The sequence below is a fragment of the Lepidochelys olivacea genome (genome assembly GCF_965140295.1).
Source record: "Lepidochelys olivacea isolate rLepOli2 genome assembly, chromosome: 5".
In the NCBI taxonomy this organism is placed as follows: domain Eukaryota; kingdom Metazoa; phylum Chordata; order Testudines; family Cheloniidae; genus Lepidochelys; species Lepidochelys olivacea.
In genome coordinates this window covers 111,491,986-111,510,777 of record NC_140415.1, presented here as the reverse complement: position 1 = coordinate 111,510,777, position 18,792 = coordinate 111,491,986, and the positions used below count along the sequence as shown (strand labels likewise).

General features: G+C 38.6%; 1 protein-coding gene across 5 annotated transcripts in view; it reads right to left on the bottom strand.

The window, feature by feature from the left end:
* Positions 1-18,792, bottom strand: part of CNTLN (centlein) — a 294,736-nt gene that overhangs the window by 67,763 nt on the left and 208,181 nt on the right. For all 5 annotated transcript variants that reach the window (XM_084628742.1, XM_084628743.1, XM_084628746.1 and 2 more), the window contains 2 exons: positions 16,280-16,373; positions 15,363-15,583 (listed from right to left, as the gene is read on the bottom strand). In XM_084628742.1, coding sequence (XP_084484868.1) covers positions 15,363-15,583; positions 16,280-16,373 — 315 coding nt within the window. The remainder of the gene's footprint in view (positions 1-15,362; positions 15,584-16,279; positions 16,374-18,792) is intronic.

Below are 18,792 nucleotides of genomic sequence, written 5' to 3'. Positions count from 1 at the left end.
GTTCAGCAATGTACTGGCTGCTGGTGCCCAACCTCTCTGTATAAAGAAGTGCAACTATTTCTCCCACACACTCTTTAGACAATTGCACCAACATTCTACATCTAAGGATCCAGTCCTGTGTTTTTAATACTTTCCATGAACTTGCTCCAGGTCACCAAATGATCTTGACTCACTCTATCTTCTCCACTTCCTCAGCTCATTTAAAACTGGCTTTCTTTTTTTTTTTTTTTTGCTCCCTTCAATAATTCTGGCCATTGCGTGTGCAAGCGTTGACTTCTCTGTAGTTATTGCTGTCTATATTAACCTTCCTATCTCTTTCTGCTTCACTGACCTTCTAAACTATTGCAAATCTCATTTGAAAACATATTTTCCTCCATTCCCTAATATCTCTCATCTATTAGTTATTATAGGAAGCTGTATTGCATTGTATTGCATTATAAAACTTTTAATTGGATAGACCCATCAAACTCCATGTAGAAGTGGTACTTTATATATATAGGAAACACCAAGGTGAAAGTGGAAGATATGAAAAAATATTTAAAAATTATTCTATATAAAAGCACTATCTATACATCAGTTTTCAACATACATAATGAGTATAATAATTATACTAAGCATGATAAACAGTGTATGTAGCAAATGAAATTGTATATATCTGTTTCCTGGAAGTTCATATATTGCAGATTCCTATAATATAAGATCAGCAGGAACCATTGTGATCTAGCCTGATCTCATGCAATAGGATTTACCTGAATAAATTCCTGTTTGAACTAAAGCAGATCTTTTTGAAAAACAACCAACCTTTATCTAAAAATTTCCAGTGATGAAGATTCCACCACAACCCTTGGTAAATTGTTCTAATGACTAATTACCCTGACTGTTAAAAATGTATGCCTTATTTCTAATCTAAATTTGTCTAGCTTCACCTTCCAGACATTGAATGTTATCTCTCTGTCCACTAGACTAGAGACCCCTCATTATCAAATTTCTGTTCCCTATGTATAAATTAGAGACTGTGATCCAGGCAATCATTAACTTCTTTTTGAGAAGCTAAATATATTCTGCTCCTGACTCTTTCATGGCATGCTTTCTAATCCTTTAATCATTCTTATGGCTCTTCTCTGAATCCTCTCCAATTTTTCCAACATCCTTCTTGAATTATGAACACCAGAGCTGGACATAATATTCTAGTAACAGTCAGACCAGTGCCACGTACAGATATAATATACCTCTCTACTCCTACTAGATATTTCCATGTGTACATCTAAGGACGGCATTAGCCTTTTTGGCCACTGCATCTCATTGGGAGCTCATGTTCAATAGACTATCCACCATGACTCCCAAGTCCTCTTCAGAGTCAATGCTTTCCAGGGGTAGTCCGTCATCCTGTTATAGTATGAAACAAGAACTTGGACAAGATACTTAATTTCCTGTATAAATGGCATGTTGTAATGCTTACTCCATCAAAGGTTGTAAGGTGTATATTATTTAATCAATCCCTGTTGGATGATTGAAAGTTTAGAATAATTTTCAGTAATTAAATGTTGTTCTTCTGTAGTGGCTTGGTTTTTGTTTGTTTTTTCCATTGTTGCTAATTTTAAAATGCATGAAAGATTTTAAAACTAAAATAAACAGCAGGCAAAGGGACTATGTCATATATAATCTCATAATACTTTCAAATGCAATAATTTGTATGATGTACGCTGTTGTCTTGCAAAACAAACCACTTTTTAACATTCTCACTCATATAAAGGATGAACGAAGAAATTAATTTAATGGTAGATGAGATTTTGAACCAGCTGGAATTTGTTCAGTGCTATTTATATCCAGGCATTGAAAGCTTAAGACACGAATGGATACTTTCAGTCTACAGTCTAATACATTAGCAGTGAATTACATTTTTATACTATGTAAAAACAGGCTTTGTGAAGATCTCTTTTTGAATAGAACATTTCTTATACCTGAATACAGTAATTACTATGGAGTATTAAACCTGTTTTGAATTATTACTGAGAAATATCACATTTATGGCTGTATTTTATAATCAATCTTTCTTAAAAAGGTACAAACAAGGATCACAGCACTTTGTTCGATTCCCATCATTTCTATACTCTAAAAACAACTCTGAAGTAAAACATAACCAATATTACCCAAGATAAATTTAGAACAGATTTCTCACTCTTTTCCTACTTATGGCTCCCAAACAACTGAACCCCACCCCATATCCCAGAATTCTTTGCACTACCCCACAATGTCTTTTCCTTCTGGGTACACAAGGAGAAATTGTGAGGGAAAGGGTTACTCAGTGGATAAGGACAGGGGGAAGAGAGGTTCTGTAGAGGAAGGAAGAGCTGGACTGGGTCAAGGAAGGGTATGAGAAAGATACTTTCTACTCCAATGTCCAAAACACAAGGAAGTTCAAGAAAGATATTTCCTCAAGATAACATGAAACATCAAAGACTCTTCATCAAAAAGGGATGAGGGAAAGCTGTGCCTAACCTCAGGAGAAAGGACAGAGAAAGCAGGAAAAGCAATGTTTCAGACAGAAAACTGCTACCACACCAGGAAAGAACAGTAATGACAAAGGGACATGGGGATCAAACCTCACCCATAGCATGCAACTCTGTCCTGGCTGGGAGAGAGACACCCAAGGTATCTGCCTCTTGTGCACTCTGGCAACACTCATATAGCCTGCCACGGCACTAAAATCTCTTTAGTTTAAAAATCTCTTGAGTTTACTAGGGGCTCCTGGGGAGGTAGAGGGAGAAAGGCTGCTGATGAGTGGGGGAGTACTGAGTGAGCAAAGGAAAGGTACTGTTGGTAGAGGGCAATAGGTGGGAGGAAGAAATGCTGCTGCAGCTGCAGGATGGGGACTAGAGATGGTTGGGAAGTTTTCAATGTAACAATTTTTTCTGAGAAAATGACACTTCATCAAAACTTTTGTCAGAAAGATTTCTCAGGTCCAGGATGGAATTTAGGTTCAAGGTCCTGCTTCAAATCAGGCAGAGTAGGGACTTAACCCAAGATCTCCCAAAAAACCAAAAAAACCCAAAATCTACATTTTAAGTTGCACTTTCATGATAAAGAGATTGCACGACAGTACTTGTATGAGGTGAACTGAATAATACCATTTCTTTTGTTTATCATTTTTACATTGCAAATGTTTGTAATTCAAAATAATAGTATAAAGCAAGCACTGTACACTTTGTATTCTGTATTGTAATTGAAATCAATATATTTGAAAATGTAGAAAAACTCCAAAAATATTTAATAAATTTCAATTGGTACTCTATTGTTTAACAGTGTGATTAAAAGTGTGATTAATTGTGATTAATTTTTTGAGTTAATCGCGTAAGTTAACTGTGATTAATCAAACAGCCCTAAAAAAAAAAAAAAACCAAAACAGAAAATAAACTACATGCTATGGGAAACTTAGAGTAAAAATTGTGATCACATATTTCAATATTTAATGTAATACTGCATGTTTTATTTGATTATACTTTTAGAATAATAACCTCTAGTCTTCGTGTTTACAACATGAATTCAGAATGACCCGCAAAAGATTACAAGCCTGTTTGAATCCTTGTGTGAGAAGAAAACTAGATTTTTATATTACTTTTAAATATACTGTATGATCTCCACACCGCAGCCAGTTTTTAACTACACATTAGTGTTATAGCATTTTATACCTAACCTAGTCCAATATAATCCAATACTCATATAGTTCTAGCTCTTGCCAACTGTTCTCTTTAATTCATGAGTAAGATGCCTTTCCAACATACAATGTACTTCAACTACTCATTCATCAATCATTCAAGATGTCTCACTGTAATTTTTCTTTAGTGTTCAATAGAAATGTAAAAGGTATTTTGTTTTATTTTATTTTTGTAATGAAAACACCATTTCATGATTTTACAGTATATTTCTATTATAAAAGCTGACATTTAAAAGTGCTGTATATTTCAAAAGCTGCAAACTAAGGAAATGGCTTACAAAGATTTTTGCAGTACCTAGCCACTTTATAAGAAGATAAACAGAAAACATGAAAATGACTGTCAATTTTTCATTTTATTTTCAAAATCAACTCCTCTGACAGTATTTTGAGGCAGATCAGGAGCAATGCCTGCTTTAGTAGCTCACAAAAGGGAAAATTACATTAGAGATTTTCTCCTTAAGCATTACAGAGAGGCTAGAACGAAATAATTAAGCGATTTACCTAGAAGGAAATACGGGGAGACAACATGATCTGGTGATTAGAGCTTTGGATTGAGAAGTGGGAGACTGGGATTCTTGTCTCACAACATCACATGGCTTCCCTGTCTCTGTTCCCATCTTTATAAGATGGAGCTGGCGTGCCTGATCTTTAACTAAATTTTCCACCAAAGCCAGTGGAGCGATGGCAATTTACACTGGCTGAGGGTCTGTCCCACTCAGTACTGACAACCTCACATGTTCAAAAATCACAGTCAGGCCCCCAAACCCCAATGAGATTGGCTTAAAAATAATACATTTGGGGTTCTTTTCTATTTCCCTCTGGGTTTTGAGCCTTTAGGATGTACTCAGGTCACATTTTCAAGCTTTTCTCTGCAAGGAACTTTTTTTTTTTTTAAATGAAAACTGAAATGCTCACATATTCATATAACTCTACAAGCTGGGAGAAAGTTTGCAAGATGGTACAATTCACATCCTTACCCCCCACAGGGCTGTGGAGAGTATTAATATGTTCATTTTGTAAAATGCTAAATAAGGGCTAAGTATTATTACTGATATTCTGGAGAATAACTTGTCTACAATTCAGTTTAAATTATTTAAAATATACTACAGACAATTTTGTTGTTGTTGTTGCAAATGACGCAGTCACTGTCTGTATATATATGTAGAATAGTCCAGAAAGGATGCATCTCTCTCTAGAATATACAAGTTGGGGGTGTATTTTTTGTGCTCTTTGAGTTTACCTAAGGACACCTCCATGTCTAGGAAACAGTCTCTAGAGACAATGCACAATATGATGAGAGCAGTTTGCTCTGAGTTGAAGAATATGGCATTTAGACCTTGCTTTTGTGAAGACTCTGGTCTCACACCTGCACATAGTTTAGTTTAATTATTAGTCAGATCCTTCCTGTCACAGACTATTCTTGCAGTCTCTGGAAAGGTCAGACAATATATCCTCCTTTATCAAATTTTTATCCCTCCTGGTTTACTTTTGCAATAGGGCAGAATTTGTAGTATAGGTAAAAAAGAAAATTCATTATTTAGATTTGAAAATCATTTTTCAAAAATCACTTTGATTTCTTCTTCATTAATATTGTTGTGACAAAGCAAATTATAGTTCCCCCAAATTATCAAAAAATAACACTACTCATAGAAACTCAATACTGGCCATCCACATACTTATAAAAGATGTAAAATAGTCATTTCTGCCTTTCCCTTCCCAAATTATTTTTTCTTAGCACTGTTTGACAAACTTCTTTGATTGGCTGAGAACTTGATTGTGACAAACGTGGATGTGGCTGTTTAATAATTAATACCGGCTCTGGATCTGTCACTAGCATGATGTTTCTGTGTCAAAAATAGAGATTACTCCTTGGGGGTTGGACAGGGTAGCTGAGCTTCCCCACCTATGGAATGAGGTCCTTTCTAACCACCTACTCTTTAGGGTCATTAAGAGAAAATGCCAGAGCAAATTGCTTATGGCTCTAGCCCACTCTCCTCTGGAGCACCCAAACTGGAGGTCAGTTTGAACAGGGTGAGTCAAGGAAAACATACCTGAGAGTCCCACAAACACACAGGAGTATCTGGCCTAACCAGGAGAAAGTAAGTAAGTTAGCTTAGAGTGAAGCATACAATTAGATGAGACTAAATATGCAAATAGGCTGTCTGTGGTGTAATAATCCTTTTTCTCTAATGTTTTGTTCTAGATACTAAATAAACTCGGTTTTAAGAAAGCTGTTGGCCAACATCATAGGTCTCTGGTCCCCAAAGGGAAGAAATACAATGCCTGGAACCCAGTTGGACCTGCAGCATGATAAGTGGTTGGTATATACAGAAACTAGGACCTAGGTACAGTATTAAGAGTGGAATAATCATGAGATTCCACTGAGACACGAAAGGGTAAGAGGCCCCAGGTGCAAGGTGGGTGCATGCAGACAGATGAGAAATGGGATAGAGGGGTAGCTAGCTCCACAACTGTGACAATGGTCTTTGGTACTCTCTCTTCTCATCCATCAGGATCCACTTCATTACAGCAGCACCGTTCTTGCCACTACAGTTACGGGTCTGTGACTGTTACTACTCCTGTATGAACCATTGCTATCAGGGGCGTTTCTCATCTGCAAAATTCGCTTTTTGTGGGCTAATTGTTTTTAAAGAAAATTGCTGTTTTAAAATGCTTTTATTGCATTTCTATAATTCAGATACATGCTTTTTTAAAATGTAATTTTATTACTGATTGTTCCATAATGTGAACATCTTTTGTTATTCTGGGGAATAAATAAAACCAATTAATTTACTTAGTAAATTAGTCATTGCACATTTGCAGAAAATTTCTATAATTGAAAACATTGAGTTTTATTTTATGGACTTCTGAAACAACATTTCATAATGGTTCAGAATGAGACTTTAAGGTACTGGGTCAAAGATCTGATACCAGGAAGTATAAAAATAGGATTCAGTAAGACAAACTGGTTAGGTCCTTAAGAACACTACTACTGTTAATCAGGACAATGTTTATAAAAGGCCCCAAATTCAGCAGAGTTTAAAAGCTTTGCTGAATTGGAGGAAGCCCTAAAACAAATTTTTACTTAATTCAGGACAATTACTATCCATTTGATAACTATTAATAGCTTTGCTTTTTAAAATATGACCTTAAGAAAAACACAAACTTCAAAAACTCTAATGTAAATAACATTAAGGGTTTGAAGTAAACTCTGAAAGGAAGGAAAAAGGTGGTAAGCTGAAAATCCAATATCCAAACTAGGGACAAATTCAGACCTAGGGTAAGTGATGCAGCTCCACTGTAATTAATGGCAGCTGTTTACATGGTGTCCAAATTTGGCCATCAGGCTTTAATTAACACCATTGTAACTGGATATTTAAGGAATCTCCAAAACTTGGTGATGTTATACACAGTGTGCATATTGTAACTTAAGCACAATAAGGAGAGTAAAGAAGGGAGTTGTGTTACTGATTTTGCATGTGCACCTTTGAACCTCTTTGCTATAGTAGAGTATATAAATAAAAATAAGCAAATATATAAGTAAAAGGAAGACACAAACCAGAAGAGGATTATTTTTAAAGTGAGAATCCTTTCTCTACGCTATCTTATGTTTCCTCCTTCCTATGCTTGAGAAGTTTCACCAAATCAACAAACCTTCAAGAAGCATAATAAGAATCAAACAAAAGCACAGTAAGAGCTAGGCAAAGGAAGCTAGAGAACGTAGAATTGCTCAAGACAAGCCTGACGTTTTTTTCTAAAATGCTACCACAGGAAATCTTTAGGTTGAATAATGGCAATACCATGCAGAGGCTTTTTTTAAAAACAAAAAACAAAACAAAACAGTTACACATCTGGAAGAATATGCTTGAAGAACTGCTTTTCAACCTTTGTGTTGTGCTCCCCAAAGGCATAGCCAGTAGTTGCCTGGTGGGTTGCAAGCTTGTTCCCATTCTCCCAGTCCCTGGTCTTCTACTGAAACAGATTTGTTCAGCCACTTTGCAACTATTACTATTCAGATGCCAAAGGCAACTCATAAAGTATTGCAACTATTCCTGTGGCGCCACTTTTGAAGCACTATGGGAACGGGCGCAAAGGATTCTGGGGTGCATTTGAGCAAGATGGGATGTGAGTTGGGTCACAGCACTAATAAGGTAAGCATTACTGACTTAAATTGTGATCGGATTGTTTTCCTTTGTATCCCACATACTTTTTGTCTGAGTTTTTGCTGTGAAAATGGTACATTTTGCATAACTCTAATTGTAATTCCTCCTCTATATGTAACAGAAAGTCTTTTAATATGAGCAGACATCTGGTGATAGAAATTTCAGTACTGCCATTAGACACAGGGGGTGCAGGAAGAAAACAAGCTTCTTCAAAAGAATTTCCCTGAATTTTGCCAATAATTCTTCCATGACAGTTTTCTAAGGAACTCAGGAAAGATCAGATCCCATCACTTCTACATTAAGCAATAACTCCAGCTGTGATTTCTAAACACTGATTGCAAAGCTTAACTACTGTACTTGTGAACAGAAGGTCTTGATTCACTACTTATGGGAGTCCTCAAGAATGCAAACTTTGAGTCTCACATGTGCAGTCACCCTATAGTCATTTTGCAAAAAATATGTAGAGATCAGTTTTTGCTGAAAAAAGAATACAGTATGAACTCTGCATTGCTACACAGAGTTTATAAATCTAAAAAGAATAAATGAATTTAAAATCTAGTATTCCTAACGATAGATAGATTATAAGTCCTGGAGATCAACTGATGCCAGCCAGTCCTCAGGTTGGATGAACTATAAAATCTGTCTCCGAATGAAAATCTGGAACATTTAAATCTTAACTCTAGAGCTGATCTTATACCATTAGATTCCTTTGGGATTTTGATGAAGTACTGACTGCACAAACATCTGTCTATGTCTATTAATGAATTTTTTTCTTTAGCTAAATTCAGTCAATGGGGCTATCTCATCCATGTACATGATGCTAATGTTTACAAATGCAGGGATACAACATTTAGTTTAATCCAGTACCACAAATATGCTATATGTCACTCCAGCCCATTATGATTATGTAGACAGTTATAAATATGACTATTAACGATTTTGATGCTATTTAAATGATTCATATTTTCCTTAAAACTACCCACCATTCTCAGTTTTTCATTTTCATGGGTTATTCCCTTGTGTTTTAGTTCTTCTTTTCCCTTTCTACCTTCAAGAGAAAATGTCAGCAGCCAGTATAACAAAGATATTGGGGTAAAGAACTGAAAACATAACACCATTGTTAGTAGTGGCATGGTAAATGGATGACAGCATTTAAAACAACTTCAGTTACCTTTGCAATACCTTGAGGATTAGCTTCTAGATAACTTTTCTACATAGCACAAAAAATATGTTTTACAAGTCATTTGATCTGTCTGAACCACATACTCTCTCTAAAACATACATGTACCCTACAGTGACAGTAGAGGTAGAGATTCTTTACCTCCTTAATTTTCACTTGGCAGGTAGCCCAAGCCTCTGCTTAAAATGTGGATTTCCCACTTGGTAGCACTTGTATGGCACCTCAAGAGTAATTAGTTGTGAGAAAAGGAATTTGAACTGGTTGCTGAGAAGGAAAAAATAACGTACATGTGTAATGCAATTTTTCCTTGAATACCTGCAATGCCATTTATGTGTTTGCTCAGAGTGCACCAACTGTTAAGGGGTCCTGTGACTAACATGTCATTTGTCTGTTTTCCAACTAAATTAGCATGGTGAAAATTGCTTTTGTTGAGAGACCAGGCTTTTTCCACCCTGCACCAGTGGAAAAAACTGTTTCCAGTAAGGTCATATTAACTGACAAAAAGAACTTTAGAGTTACGGGTGCCCTTCCAGAATGTAGAGTTCAGCAAAACTCAAACCTGTGAAAAAACAGGAAATGAAGAGGTAAGGTATATGCCCAGGCAAACCTTAACTCTGACCACCTGGAGCTTGCATTAGGTGCTAGGAATTATCTGCATGCACTTCAGCTGCATTCCCTGTGTTAGGTGTAACTATACTGAATGGTGGAGGAATTAGCTGGAGCAGCTAGAAGAGCTGCGACTGTGATATGAGGTGATCAGGTGGCTGTGTACCTTGGAGAAAGAAGGGGTGAGCTCCTCTCCCTGACCTCAGTAGGTGTGATCAAAGGAAAGAGGTGCATGTGTATCCAGAAAGATCCAGGATGCCTCATTTCAGTTCTGCATTGTATAGACAGTGTCAATAGTGGGACACAGGGGTCTTCTTGCCATAGGTACTGTCAACATTTAGATGGGCATAAAGGTGAAGGGGTTGTGAAAGGGATGTGAAATTTAACAGATGGGGTATTCTTTCTGTGGAGTAGGTTAAGTGTTTGAGTGTAGGGCAGATGTAGGTAGCTCCTGTTCAGTGCAAAGACAGAATGCAAGTATGCGTTATGGGCATATTGGGGCATCACTCAAACAGTCCAGAGTTAAGGTTGTGTGGGCACATATCTTAACTTTTTATTTTTCAGTTTTCAGAAGTTAGAATTTGAAATACCCTGACTCTTTATTTCTTGGTTTTCGCAAGTCTAAGTTTTACTGAACTTGGTGTTCTGGAATGGCACAAGATACCACCTGGCAACCTTAACTCTGAATTAACAAAGTTCTTGCCATTGCATTTCCTAGTCTTCTCAATAAAAAGAGAAATGTTGCTGGCAGGAGTTCATGGTCATTTAGGCAGTTGTAATTATCATGAAGGGAAGCAGCTGCGATACTATTGTGGCCAGGTACTGATAATAAATGTAGGCTTTTTCAACAGAAGACCTCAAGGAGAGAAACATCATTATCCCCATTGTACAGATGAGGTGAAGTGACTTGATTAAAGTCACCCAGCAGGCCAGTGGCTGAGGTATGTATAGAGTCCAGGTTTGCGGAGTCCCAGTCCACTGTTTTTTCCAGTAGACTACACAGTTGCCGTGTGATTCCTAAGTACCCCTCACCCCCAGTAAACTTCATTATAGTGGAATGGGGATAATACTTGTGCTTTGAAATGTTTGGAATGTGAGGGCTGGTGAGAAAAATCTCAGACATGGTCTATCTCCCAAGAACTAGAAGTTTTATTACATAGTGTTACAGTAACTTTAACCGGGCGAGAGGAGATTAGTGTGTCTTTTCCGTACACCCTCCTCCACAACATTGAACTGCCCAGCCACCATTTCCAATTCCCCTCCCCTTCCTCTCCCATTAAACCATTAGAAGCTAATGGTATGTCTACACTGCAATGTAAGCCCAGAGTTAGTGGGACATGAGTCAGCTGACTCTGGGTTAGAGAACCCAGGACTTAAGCTATTTACAGATTGTTAACCCTAGGTTAAAATTTTTCTAACCTGGGTTTGAACCTAGGGCTCTGGCATCCACACTGCAGTATGCAGACCTGAGTCAAACCAACCACATCCTAGACTCCCCAGTACCCACCCAAAATGTGGCTGCTCAAGCCCTTTCACCATGGTGCACTGTTGGAAAACTTGACTGTCCACCCTGCACATTACAGGAAGGTTGAACCGCTTGCCAATACAGCCTGCTGCAGTCAGTGCACTCGCAACTACTGGAGCCAGCAACATAGAGGAGGCACTTTTTGAAGAACTTCTCTTGCTTGCGCTTTCACTCCTGTGTCAGGAAATGGACAGAGCTTTTGTGAGGCACTGTGGCCATTTTGATGGCGTTTTTCTAATACACCAAAGGCATCTGCCACAGGTTACGATGGAGCAGAAGGAGGAGGAGTATGCAGGCATGGCAGACTCAAACTGGGTGATGCTTCTCAATAAACTCAGTACAGCCTCTGATGCCCCCTATATAGACCAGCACTTCTGGAGCAGGGCCACAAGCACAGACTAGTGGGATCATCATCGTCATGCAGGCCTGGGATAACCAGCAGCGAGTCCAGAACTTTAGCATGAAGAAAGCTGCATTTCTGGAGCTCTGTGAGCAGCATAAAGACACATGCATGAGAACACCCCTACCAGCCCAGAAGTGGGTTGCTATAGCTGTCTGGAAGCTGGCTAACCTAGACTGATATAGGTCCATTGCAAATCAGTTTGGTACTGGAAAGTCAACTCTGGGTTAAGTTTCAGAGTAACAGCCATGTTAGTCTGTATTTGCAAAAAGAAAAGGAGTACTTGTGGCACCTTAGAGACTAACCAATTTATTTGAGCATAAGCTTTTGTGAGCTACAGCTCACTTCATCGGATGTTAAGTGGTGGTAGAGGTTTCTGAGGCAGTTGGGTGTGCCGTTTACCCCAAGGTGGTGGGCACAAAAGATATTTCTGAAAGGCTGGCTTTGAGAGAATGGAGTTTCCAAACTGTGCTGGGGCCATTGATGGGACTCCTTTGCCCTCTTCAAGGAGTATGTTACTGGGGGTTCTCTCAATCCAAAGCTCTTAGTAACTTTACCCTTTGCGAGGCAGTGTCAGGAAATAAATCAAACGGGACATGGCCCATCCATCCGACTAAAAATTGGCACAAACCAAAAGTGCTTTTATCCAAAATTACTATTTCCAGCACACAAAGATATGCAAATGGTTAGAGCTCCCCAAATCTATAGTTACCCACAATTTAAAAAGGTCTTGAGTGGTCTAATGACAAGGTTCAGGTGACCAGCCCTCCACCTGTCACTGAGGATTCCAAGAGATGTCCAGAAGGTCAAATCCAAATCACTCACATCTCTTTCCCTTTTTATGCTCAAAATGTAACATAGCTTGTCAATCACAAATAACCATGTCGCAAGAAGTTCATTACGCAAGAAGTTTGAAGTCATTATTTGTTTTTGTTGTTAGTTGTTTTGTTCAAGTCGTTAGTTGTTAGATGTGTTTTTGTGGAGTCTGCAGTATCATGGGCCCCGGCCCACATACACCAGAAGTCAAATACAGATAGACTTCCTATCTTTCCAAAACTGCAAACTTCAGCAGTTTGAAAGAAGCAAGGCAGGATGGCACAGGATCATACTCAATTGTCGTGCTCACTCCCACTCCTCTCCTGGCCTGCCTACTTATGCTGAGGCTGCTACAAAGGCCTTACAGCTGCTTTTGGCTATAAGCATAATAATCAATATTCCAGTACTGGCGGTGACCTAGGCATTTTGCTGGGCTGTCAAAATCTCCCCTAACAAGCACAGAAACCAAAAAGGGTACAAGTTCATTGTTATGCAGGCCCTTGTGAACCACAGAGGGCAATTTATGAATGTCAACATGGGTTGCGCTGGAAAATTTCATGATGCCAGGGTTTTTCAACTATCAGGAGTCTACAGTCATGGACAGGCTGGGACACTATTCCCACCAAATGACTGTCATAAAAGGAGTTACTGTCTCCACCATTATTCTGGGGTACCCTGCACACCACCTTTTGCCTTGGCTTATGAAACCAGCATCCAGTGAAACTCCTCAGAAAACAGGCATGATTTTGACAAGTTGCCCAAATTGCTGTTCTGGTCCCTGGTTTTGTAGTACTCCCTCTTGAGCCACTTACTGAACTTCCTGCATTGTCTGGTAAATTTGCAAAGCTGTCAGGTTCTTTGCTATTTGCTAGTATACGTAGGCATTCCTAGTTTTGCTAGCCTTGCACCAGAGATTTACCAAAATCAGGCTGTGTTCCCATGACCCTGAAGCAGCATGCTTTGAAAAGGGCTTTTTCTGTTCAGTCTCCACTGCAACCACAGAAGGCTCTGTGCTTGTGTGTTTACAGCTCAGTGCTAAGAAGGGTTAATGCTGACTCACTGAGCTGCTGAAGTGCATCAAGAGCGGTTGCTTCTGTTTTCAATAGAGTAGATTTAAGATTCTTGACAAAGGAAGTTGGCCCGTGGGATACTTTTTAGATGGCTCCCAAGACCCAAGTCAAGAGGTGCTGCATCTACACTGCAGAGCAATAGGGCTTGAAACAGGGGTTAAGGCTTGACCTGGGATTAGACACTGTACCCCTGCAGGGTCCTGGGACCCTGGACCTCGGTTAGTGGGATTTGTATGTGGATGGAAGAGAGGATAGGTTTGAGCCTGACTATACCTTAACATACCCTAAGTGTGTACAAAAAACATACCCTAAGTGTGTACAAAAAAGCTGGTAGAATCTGGGAACTTTAAGAAAAGCTGGTTTTTTTAGGTGAGGGCTGTATCTCAGGAACCTCCTGTTCAAATGACCCTAAATTTGGGTCACTAATTCTATCACATACCCCAACTAGGCATAGCAGATTTTAAGACAATCCAGCTATGCATGCAGATTTCAGAGTGCTTAGAAGAATCATCATTTACACAGAAAGCTGATCTTAACCTTAACTATAGCAGACCTGGTAGGTCCGGTATAATTTATGCTTATGTCAATAGTGCATTTTTTTTCCAGTTTCCTGACAATACAACATGGGCATCCTTTTATTTGTTTTTCCCAGTTTGCTTTCTTGTGGCGATCCAAAATCTGGATCGACATTACCTGTTCTATCTACATTACATGTTACTCCCTGTGAAAATAATAAGTCCATGAACCTCTACATTATGATACTGCTTATGAGGTAGGGAGAGCTCCACTAATCATTAGATATGCCTTTGGACCATCTGTATTTGAACATTTCAAACATATGTTTCATAATGCATGCACAGTTATGCAAAAGGCATAACAGAAATGAGATTTCCCCCCTCTGGAAATTAGTACTTCCCCCTACCCCAAACAGTAAAAAAGGACTGGTCTTCATATAGTTTTCACCTTCTCTGCAAATAGAAAAATTCAGAGAAGATTAGGGAAGGGAGGGAGAGAAATGAAATTTGATCTCTCTTTTTTAATGCCTGCCTCCTTCCAGCAAGTCCATCTGTTGTAGCACTGTTATTTTGGAGGCAGGGTATTTTTGTGTGACCAAGAGGAGACAATTACTGCAGAAATGTTGAATCAGCTTTATAAAAAGACAGGTCAGTCACTACAGCATGAGTAGCAAGGGGGTCCAGCTGAGGAGTTTTCATATAAATTAACACAAAATATACATTAAAAAATGAGAGTGAGGAAAAACAGGAAGGAATAGGAGTATGGAGGAAGTGGAGAGAAGGCTAAAGGAGGAGATGGAAAGCTGGCATTTTGGGGGTGGGGGAGATTAACCAAATGGCAGCTTATCTTTCAGTTTGCTAGTTTCCAGTTTCAAAAAACTTGTTCTCTAACTCCCCCCCCCCCGCTCTCTAACTGCCTTTTTTAAATCCTAGATTTAACAGAGAAATCTAGGATTAAAAAAAGATGTGGGGCTGATTCTGGATCCTGACCAAAGAGGACGGAAACAGCACAAGCTGCTCCACTCTGCTCCAGCATCTGAAGCTAGTCAGCTATCCCCCAAATCACTGGTGCTTGTACAGGAATGGGTGTGGTTAGAGTATTTTACCTCCTTAGGGATGCTTCCTCCCACTTAGGGCTCAACAGAATCGAGGCCTCTATTTTAATAACCAGCTGTAGGTGATAACTGACTCAAAACAAAGATATGCTCATTTGTAATGTGTTTAGCAAACATGCGCTATCAAAATATTGACCACAACAAGGTAAGATCATAAATTAAATTCTGACATAATTCAATGGAATTATACAAAGGGTGAATTTGGCTGTCAGACTTCGGCAATGTGATCTTTCTGTTACATTTTACCAGAGAGTTACCTGTATTGTCCGTCTGCTGGTTTGAAGTCTTTGATCAGCCAGATGTAGTTGAGATGTTAGTTTTTCATTGGCTTCCTTAAATTCTTTGACAGAAGATACCGCTGTCCTTTTTGCGTTCTGCAGAACAGCTATCTGCTGCTTCAAGGACTTAATTTGTTCCCGCAATAAAACAGAGCAGCCTAGTTTCTGGATCACAATATTTCTCCTTTTCTCTCTGTTTACTAAACATAAAGTGGCAGGTCACCAAACTGGAAAGTCACGGCATAATTATTAAATTGCTTTTAGTTTTTCATTAGCCTTCCAAAGTGTAGTTCTATCTGAAAAATGACGCTAAAAGCAGCTTATAGGGTTCCATGTTTATTGTCTCTCAATGACTTCCAGATCAAGCTGGTTCAGGTTACATACGAAGGGTTGTTTTTTTCTAACTGCCAGCTCTGCAAATTCAAATTCAAGTCAAACCTGATTCCAAGTTTCTCACTGATGCATTACCAACAATAAAGATTGTAACAATTAGTGCTTAGTTAACAGATTTTTTTAAGGTCTGAGCCAGATGAGAATAAGCTCATTCTGTCTCACAGCTGTATTGGTTCTCAAGGGCTAAAAGGAATAGAAAGTTGCAAAAACTTACTTTAGACAGTAAAATCAATAGGTTGGAGATAGAAACAAAAATTAGATAAGCTGAGCAAGAAGATGCCATTTTGTATAATCACTATTCAGAATAGAACTTCATTAAAATAAAGGACCAAATTTTAAAATGGGTATATGACACATTTCAATAGGCAAATACTAAGAGAGCATATAATTGGGTATGTGCAGAGTAATGGTGCTTGCATGCAAACACTAGGCACGCACAAAAGCCCTTGCATATCTTTTTCTTTCTTTCATGACCTGGCCCCAAATGTATCTAAAATTCCTACCTTTGTTTATAACTGATGGATGAGCTATTATGAGAGGACTGATCTTCCTCCTTTGGGAATGTGATTTTTCAATGTCCTTGTTCTGTGTGTTGCCCTAAATAAAGAACAGCAGCGCAAAGATTAAAAAGCTTCTACTTTGACACATCTACTGTTAACACTCCAGAGCTTACTGATTTGTATGGAAATAAATGTCAGAATTCCCCATCTCAAATAAGCAAAATTAAAATAAATAAAACTATGCAAAAGTGTGGACAAACAACAATATAGTGAAAAGTACTGATTTATTTCCTTTCCATAGGGAGTAGGAAAAAACATTTAAAAACGGTAAAGAAGAACACTGTCCCACTAAGATAATAATTCTCATAGGTTCCTAACTATGGCATAAGCAAGGGGATAAAACAGTGTACTGTAATACCACTGTATGATGCTATGGGAGATGTACCATTCTAAATAAAATATACACCGATCATCATTAGGATGAAAGAGGTTCTAATACTTCAGGACCTACAATATCCCACTTTTCATGACATTTAAGTAACAAGATAATGGCTCAAAGATTCAAATGCTTGCATACACTTTTGCAAAAGTCCAAATTAGACAGTCAGCCTAAAATAGCATGCAACACTATGTGCATACACTATCCCCAACCCCTGCGTTTGACTACACCTAAATCAGGTGCATGCACTTGTAAAGATTAGCCCTAGAATATCTCAATATAAAATAATTACTGCTAGACTCTAATCTAAATAGGCTAATAACCTGTTCAATGTTCAGTTGACACAAGTAGAAAGATGAACAATGTTGCTTACCATATGCAGTAGGAATATAAGCAATACATGCACAGAAGTGGGTAAAATGTGATTCATTAAAAAAATAAATTATTCATTTCCTTGCTTTTAAGTCCTTAATCAGTTCTGAAACAAAGTTTTGTTTTTTGAATTCCTTGTTTTTTAATTTGTTTCCAAAATCTTGCAATTTTTCTTTTGTGCAGGTAAAGAACTATATATTTCTTAAATTGTAAATAACCAGACCGTAAATAGACAGATTTAATACAGAGAACAATGATGCCCAATTTTATAGTCCAATCTAATAATCTAAAATGTCTTGGTAATTTCGACAACCATGCATGTATGTGCAGAAGCTCCTTTCAGCCCAAATGTTGGAAAAAGATGCTAAAAAGTCATAGCAAATTAATTGTTAGACTTATGACTAAAACCCAGGATTCTCAGCTCAAGAGAAAACATTTAACCTACTAAGTAACAGCTTCCTAACTAAATTACTCTTTGTGCCTTAGTGGTCCCATCTAAAAGAATCTGGCTAATAATAAGAGTTTGTATTTACATAGTATTTTTCACATAGATCTTGAAGTACTTTACAATGGTAGGTAAGCATTACACCACCATTTTACATTTGGTCTATGGATAGAGAGTTGAAATAACTGTATGAGAGGCACTGTGATCTACTGGATTCATTTGTCCACTACCACAAAGAACAGAGCTCCATTTCCAGCTCAGCCATTGGCTTCCTATGTAACTTTAAGTAAAGGATGGCTATTTTCCCTAAAGTATGTCAGTGTGGATCCCATTTGAGCACCTCATGTGAAAGACTGAAGACTTTTTAATAGCAATGTCTGTTTTGTGCTCCCATATGGGGCACAAAGGATGGAGCAGCTGTGGCCCTCCATCAGTTCCTTTGCCATTCACAGCCCATGTTAGTGGAGGACTCCAAAGACCCGGGATTGAGGGTAGGGCAAAGGATCCACAGTGATTACCACATCTCTAAGAACCACAGTTCCTGTAGGGTAAGTAACCATTCTTCCTTCTTCAAATATGTGTCATTGTGGATCCCACTGTAGATGACTGGCAAGTATCCACTCTGAATGGTGGGAAGGAGACGCATCAGCTGTATCAGTCAGATATTGAAAAACTGTTCTCCCAAACTTGGCATTCAGCCTAGCTGCCATGCTAAGGCCACAATGTTTAAATGAAATTCAGTGGGCTGCTCCATATCACTGCTTTACAGATCTCAGATACTGGCACATTTCTGAAGCAGACTCAACTAAATGCCTGTGCCCTGGTGGTGCGCACCTGGACGTTTGGATGGAGAAGCTCACCAGCTAATCGGTAAGAGGTGGAGATGCAGATGTGATCCACTCAGAGAGCTTCTGTGATTAAATGATTTAGGCATTTCGATGGTCTGGATACAGTCTGAAAGATTTAGTCCTGACAATGTAACAAATCAAGACTTTAGAACCCTCCAAAGTATGTAGCTTTCTCTCACCCGGCATCAAATGTAGTTTTGGGAAGAGTACTGACAAGTTAACTGAGTGATTTAGGTGGAACTCCAAGACCCCCTACATGGGAATCTAGGGTATAGTCTCTGAACCACCTTGTCACCATTAAAGGATGTGTAAGGAGGTCTAGCCATAAGGGCCTGGAGCTCACTGATCATCCATGCCAAGGAAGACAATCTTAAGGATAAGGTGAATAATCCAATAGTGGCTCAAAAAGAGG